The sequence below is a fragment of the Buceros rhinoceros genome, unplaced genomic scaffold (genome assembly GCF_000710305.1).
Source record: "Buceros rhinoceros silvestris isolate BGI_N320 unplaced genomic scaffold, ASM71030v1 scaffold34092, whole genome shotgun sequence".
Classification (NCBI taxonomy): Eukaryota; Metazoa; Chordata; class Aves; order Bucerotiformes; family Bucerotidae; genus Buceros; species Buceros rhinoceros.
In genome coordinates this window covers 1-6,796 of record NW_010400037.1, presented here as the reverse complement: position 1 = coordinate 6,796, position 6,796 = coordinate 1, and the positions used below count along the sequence as shown (strand labels likewise).

The following is a 6,796-nucleotide window of genomic DNA, read 5'->3' as shown; positions in this document are numbered from 1 at the left end:
GAGTCTGGGCTTGCTTTCCTGGGCCTCATGGTGACGGACAACCCCCTGAAGCAGGAGACAAAGCCTATATTACAAGAGCTGGCTGCTGCCCGTATCAGGAGTGTCATGGTCACAGGTAAATCATCCAGGCTCCTTTTGTGGCTGTACTGGCTGCTGCGGGGCACACAGGAGAGAGATTCAGTCCTCCAGCATCCTCCATTGCATGTCCATGGTCTCTACCTGGGCTACCACTGTGCTATGGCAGATGTGAGGAAACTGCTTCTCCATTGTCCTTGCAGGGGACAATCTGCAGACAGCTATCACGGTGTCCAGGAATGCAGGTATGATTCACATGGGCAGCAAAGTCATCCTTGTCGAAGCAAATGAACCAAAGGGCTCCACTCCAGCTTCCATCGCCTGGCGATTGGCAGAAGACTGCAAAGCAAACACAGCTGCTCCCCCTGTAAGCACGGCCAGGGATGGCTGCTTCCGAGTGTCAGGGGGAATTAACAAAGCTTTTAATGTCTAATAACTGGCTCCTTGCTGGGAACTGGAAGTAGCTCTGAGGAATGGAGGAAACCTGTGGGCTAGTTCATAACTTCTTCAGGATGTATGGAGGTGTGGTATGGACCATGCACGCACACGTTAGGGAGAAATAATCCAGTGGTTCTTTGCTCAGGACAACATGCGGAATAACTACAGGAATAACTGGCAGGGCTTTCAAGATGCAGTGGCCACTTCAGTGATGCTTGAAGTGTTCAGAATTAATTCAATTATACATCCTGGTCTGTGTGACTATTATGCTGGGCCAAGCTTCAGTGTCTAAACTAGCAGCCTGTGGCTAACCAGGATTAGTTATGCATTGAAACACAGCTGGAAAATCAAGTACTGCCACATGTGAGGGTTTAGCGAAAGGATGCTGCGGAAGGCTGTGTCCCTGCTTGCCTGGTGGAAGGCTGGCAAGGTGGAAGTGAAATGGCATGTTATGACCTCAGTCTGAGAATAAATGCTGTCTTTTTTCCAGGAGGTATGTGCTAGTACCAAGGAAGAGATCACCTTGGAAGGAGAAACTGGCAACTACCATTTTGCAATGAATGGAAAGTCCTATGAGGTTATTATAAAGCACTTCTACAGCTTGCTGCCAAAAGTAAGTTCAGAGGCAACAAAGCACTTATGTGCCCTCCCTGTTCTATTAAGTGGCAGTGGTGGTCTGGCTGGAGAAAGGTGTTTTTCTATCAGTAGCTGAAACATTATTACTTTACATTTTGACAGCTGCAGGAAGCCTCCCACCATGCCTCAGGTTTAACCCGAACAGCTTGCTTTCAGCATCTTCTAAGACCTCAGATGACAGGGGTGCTGTGGTGCTGTGAGCAGCGGCGCAGTGGAGTCACTCTGCAGTCACCTTCTCAGTTTCAGTTTAATTAAAAACAGTGACCCCGTTCCCATGCACCGTTGCCATAGCTGGCAATGGGCTCTGCTCGGCAGGGGCATCAGGAACACAAAATATCCACATCTAGCAGCAGAAATATTCAAGTCCAGTTACCCAGATCTTAAAACAGCTGGTTCTGGGACAGGTTTTCAGATTTTTATACTCTCTGGCCAGATTTTCAGGTAGGAGAAACCTCAGGCTGAGCAGTGTTATTGCTGCTGTCACCAGCCATCTGCTCTGCACTTGGGAAACACGTAAAACGCTTTGCTGCTCTAAAGGCTGCTGCAGAGCACGTGGGCATTGTTGGCTTCCAGCACCTCCTACAGAACAGGCAAGGCAGAAAACAGAGCAGAATAAATCTCATATTAGAGGAAACCTGAACCCTAAGGGTAGCAAAACCATGGTAGGGTTTGGCAGACAGGATTGAGGGGTTTATGAATGTGTCAGGCACTCATCAAGGAGGCCTGATCCTGCCTTGCTGGAGTGGTGGAGGCACAAATACCTGTCCAAGGCCACCTGTTGCTCTTTCTTGCAGATACTGATGAACGCCACTGTCTTTGCCAGGATGTCTCCTGGCCAGAAGTCCAGCCTTGTTGAAGAGTTTCAGAAACTTGAGTAAGGTTCTCCTTTGTTTCCTTCTTGAACCAAACCAATAACAAGCTTTAAAGTGTAATTGTCCCAGCTAGTGCTGCTCCAGGCTCATCTTTCTGACTCTCCCTTCCTCCATGTGCAACCCCTGTTCACAGCCTTTGTGGCTCTCTTCCTCCCAGTTCCCCTACAGGGATCCCTCTGCTTTAGGAGTACCTGCACCCCTTGCCTAGAACTGCTTTTTCCAGTGTAGTACAGAAGGCAGCACCAAAGTACAGGGGCAGACACCTGTACTGGCTACACCAGTAGCCCCTACACTCAGCAACTCCTGTACAGCTGCTGGTGCTGTCCTGGATGCAGCTTTAGCAAAGCTGAAAACAACTTGATGCAGCCGGGAGTTTGACTCCAAAGACGCTCCTCCAGGTTACCCAAAGGAGTGTTTCCTCCCCCAGCCGGGACTCACGCTAGCTGTGGGTATTGCTTGCAAAGCGTAAACAAGATGTGATAGCTTTCTGAAAAAGGAACAGTTAATTGTTGATTATGAGGTGCTTCCTCTGGGGATGAAGTTCGCTGCCCTCTCAGCGGGACTTCATGTTTGATGCTTTGGGAGACCCTGTATTATTTCAGCAATTCCTGGGTCTGGGTCTATAAAGACAGCTGAGGAGCAAAGGCTTCCTTTCCCTGGCTTCTGGTACCAGAGGGAAAAAACTGTCTGAAATAAAGTGGCAGTGATCCCCTTCTCATTACTCTAAACTTTCGCCTGGTGCACTCTGCCCCATCCTCTCCCCATATACAGCTTGTCCTCTGGAAACAGCCACTGCTTCTCCTGTACCAACACGAGTCCCTGCTCTGAGGCACCTGCAAGTGCTAAGCCAGCAGATGCTCCACCTCAGAGCAGCTACATGCAAGGCTTATGCGTTTTCCTTCTTTTTCCTCCATCAGTTACTACGTGGGTATGTGTGGTGATGGTGCCAATGACTGCAGGGTACGTAAGAGCTTATCTCTGGTCTTGTTAAATCTCCTCTTTCAACCTAAGGAGTGCTGTGACGAGAGGCTGCCCAATGCCACTTGTCACCAGCATTTCCCAAGTTAGCCTGTGGGTATACTCCGTCGGCCTGTCATTCTAAAATACTATCTACGTGCAATTTTTTTATACCAACATAACAGAGGATTACTGTTTGTTTTGGTTTTCTTCCCCAGCAATAGGGGCAAGAGACTTTTTCTTACACATTTCTCACAGAATTGTGAATTTGAGGGCCTTAGCCATAAGAACTGTTATTGTATTACCTACATTATTATAATCTCTTATATATTCTAACCTATATAGTAAATTACATGTGATATAATCATCATCATCATCATCATGGCTTGGCTTTGCAGATGAAGATTTGGGAAGGGCTTTACCCACGCTTACTGCAAGCACGCTGATGGCTGAAAAGACCAATGCAGGATAGGCAAGTCCGGTTGCAAAAAGCGCAGTGGAAGGTCTCCTTGGGTGATATAATAATGCTATAATATCAGTATAATAAATAATGCTATAATAACATAGTTTTGTAACAATGCATTAGCTTGCTTTGTAAAAGTTGCCCATAGCCTCCACCCTAGCACTAAACTAGAGGTGGCCAAGCCAGGGAGTTCGTAAGAGAGCAATAAGAAAAATATAAACAGGAGACTGAAAGGCATAGGAAGAGGATAAAATGATAATTTAAATAGTTTAGGAGTCTGTTTAACAGGAGAGGTGTGCACAAACCCCAGTGTGGGAAACAGCATACAGGGTAGTTCAAAGGATTTTAAATAGGAATAATGGGATTAAATGAACAAAAGAAATATTTAAGCTGCGGGGAAGGAAAGATATCTGGAAAATGAGATCAGCTGGGCCACAGAATAGAGGAAGATGAATTACAAAGGACACTTGAAGCAAAATGTAAAGCACTGGTAAACATACTTCACAGGCTGGGAGGGGTGGATGTATGACTCTCCACCTTCTTTCTCCCATGGATTTCAGGCTTTGAAAACGGCCCATGCAGGGATATCACTGTCTGAGCAGGAGGCGTCTGTGGCCTCACCTTTCACCTCCCAAATCCCCAACATCCAGTGTGTGCCGGAGCTGATCAGGTGAGTTTGCTGGGTGCTGCTCTGGCGCAGTCATGGGGTGCTGCTGCCTGCTCTGAGCTCAGTGGGGTGGGGGATGGGGGGTTTGTCCCAAGTGGGAGCTCACTACTCCCAAAACTGATGAGAAAACAAACTTAGTTCCTCAGTAACTACACATAACATAGCAGAGAGCTTTTTGAGTTGATTTTGATCCTCAGTTTCCAGTGCTGGGAGCTTTTTTGTGGGTTTAGGAGAGCATTGCCCATGGTGGCTGATACCTTTGGACCAGGTACAGCAGTAGGGTCCTCTGAAAGGGCAGATATAGCAGTGACCACGGAATGCTTTAACAAACAGCTATCCGTACACTGTGCGCAGCCAGGCAGAGTGCCATTTAACCAAACGTGTGTGAGGACAACGACCTGTTCGTGTAGAAATGTGCTTGACTCCCAGAACTGTCCAGCAAATTCGTAATGAAAAAGCAACAGCAGCTTAATCCAGGTATTAAAATTGTAGCTGCAGAATAAAACCAAAGTAACAAAACACGGCAGATGAAGGGTAGTTAAGCGGCTCTGCAGTGCCTGAAGGCCAAAATACTTGTCTATGGAATTTGAACTGTTTTCTATCCCTAGAGATCATATACACAGATCCTATGAGCAGAAACCACCTGTAGCACTAAAACTACAATACGGTAGTTGTAACTGGGGGTTTTACCTTTGTTTTTTGTTTTGAGCAGAGAAGGTCGAGCTGCTTTAGTTGCCTCCTTTGGTGTGGTTAAATACCTGATCCTTTATGGCGTGATTCAGTTCATTGGTACCGCTCTGCTGTTCTGGGTAAGTGTTTCATGCCTGTCTTTTATCAGTATGCTGCGCTCATGTAGGGGTTTATCTTTAATGGTATTACTCGGTAGGGAAGAAAAGGCATACAGGGCTTCAGGGAATAACAAAGGTCTGAAAAGCTGGGGAATTACCAGCTCAGGGTAGATTGGTTGTAGGGACTCCCAGAATCAGGGGAAAAGCCCAGAGACAAAAAATTCATCTTTAGAATTAGAAGAGGGTGAGTCCTGCCTAGCTGTGTGGTGGAGGCCAAGGAGCAGAACTTGCTGTAAAAAATGAGGGCCTTGGGAGAGCAGCTGCCTCTCTCTGCTGGAAGGAAAGCTTGAGAAAGAAGTGAGAGTCTCAAGCAGATGAAGGAGGATAGCTAAGGAAGAATCACTGTTGTGCATCACCAGTATGTGATGAATCCTCTAAAATTTTAGTACATGAAAAGAAAAACATGAAGGAAGCTAATGTATGGGTTTACTCTGGGTTTACACTTCTTTTGCCTCAGTTCATGCCCTTCTTCTGTGCACAGCCCACGGAAGGTCAAGTGCAAAAAGCAAAGTGAACTGCCCTGAATCTGCAGGTACAGCTGAGACTTGGTGGCAAACAGGGACTGCTGGTGGGTCACCACATGGGGACAGCTTCCCCAGCCACTAGTCTCAGTGCACAAACTTTGTCCATATCTCTACTACCCAAAGTAAAAAAAAAACAAACCTGGCTCAAGGTGAAACTCTGGCTGGGAGTGCGTGACCTGATCTAAGTGGCCCAGGAAGCATTGGTACCTGCCGGAAGGGTGAAGACATTAAAATGCCGCATTCAAATGTTGGTTCACCCGGAAGTGCTATGTGTTAGCAGGGGTTGTGTGTGACCTGGCCGCTGTTGCTGGAATGGCATTGCTCTGAAAGAGCATCAGGTGCTACAGCTTGTATCGTCAGTGTTGTCATTGGCTCTCAGGTGACCCTGCCTTTGTTTTTGTTCTAGCAACTGCAGATCTTTGGGAATCATCAGTATTTGATACAAGACGTCATCATCACCCTTTCGGTTTGCCTGACAAGTAAGCAGTGTGGAGAAGCCAGCTGTGTCTGCTTGAGAGCCTGACTGTAAATAGTTGATTTAATTTCCCAATAAAAATTTAATGAAGGAGCCAAGTTCTGCCATCAGTAACATGATAACTATTGATGCTAGACCAAGTCTTAGGGCTCAGAGTGTGGGATTTGGCTGAGAATCCTTTGCAAACACAGCTGCAGAACTCTGTACGTAACTGATAGTGTTTGAATGTGAGACTCGACTGGGAGAGGAGCAGTTGCTCTAGTGACTGCTAGTGGGGCTCAAGCAGCGTAACTTCAGCTCCTGGCTCTCCTCTGCATTCCCAGCTTGAGTCCCTGTATGGCTCTTAGACTCCCATGAAGGTGGGATGATATTCCCCATCTTCTCTGTGTGTTTTCCTGAAGGGCGATTCAGAGAAGGCTCAGGTGAAAAATAATGGGAGATGAAGCCATTTCTTGCCTGCTTATCAGAGCCAGGTTTTTGAGCTTTCCCCTGTGACAAGTGGATGTGGCGGTCTGTGTGCGGCTCTGTTTGCCCAGCAAATGCTGAGGGATGCTGGTGGACTGGGCTGCCAGGGACTGCAAATGCCTCTGGTTTCTCTCCAGTGAGCTTGACCGAAGCCTATCCAAATCTGGCACCTCATCGCCCTCCCGCACAGCTCATTTCTCCTCCGTTGCTGCTCTCCATCATCCTCAACGTGTGCTTTACCATAACCATGCAAACCTGTGGCTTCCTTCTGGTGAAGCAGCAGCCCTGGTACGCAGCGCTGGCCAGCCAGAGGTAAGTCCCTCTGCTTGTCTCTGGCCTCCCCCCTGCAGATCGCGTTGCTGCTGTGTGTGGGGGA

General features: G+C 47.5%; 1 protein-coding gene across 1 annotated transcript in view; it reads left to right on the top strand.

Annotated features, from left to right (window-relative positions):
* Nucleotides 1-6,732, top strand: part of LOC104489550 (probable cation-transporting ATPase 13A5) — a gene marked incomplete at both ends in the record, with an annotated part of 14,475 nt that extends 7,743 nt beyond the window's left edge. Inside the window, 9 exons of the mRNA XM_010131721.1 lie at nucleotides 1-115; nucleotides 279-442; nucleotides 1,004-1,126; nucleotides 1,944-2,023; nucleotides 2,939-2,981; nucleotides 4,002-4,111; nucleotides 4,821-4,917; nucleotides 5,887-5,959; nucleotides 6,558-6,732. The exon at nucleotides 1-115 is cut by the window's left edge and continues 1 nt beyond it. Coding sequence (XP_010130023.1) covers nucleotides 1-115; nucleotides 279-442; nucleotides 1,004-1,126; nucleotides 1,944-2,023; nucleotides 2,939-2,981; nucleotides 4,002-4,111; nucleotides 4,821-4,917; nucleotides 5,887-5,959; nucleotides 6,558-6,732 — 980 coding nt within the window. The remainder of the gene's footprint in view (nucleotides 116-278; nucleotides 443-1,003; nucleotides 1,127-1,943; nucleotides 2,024-2,938; nucleotides 2,982-4,001; nucleotides 4,112-4,820; nucleotides 4,918-5,886; nucleotides 5,960-6,557) is intronic.
* Between the last annotated feature and the right edge of the window lie 64 nt (nucleotides 6,733-6,796).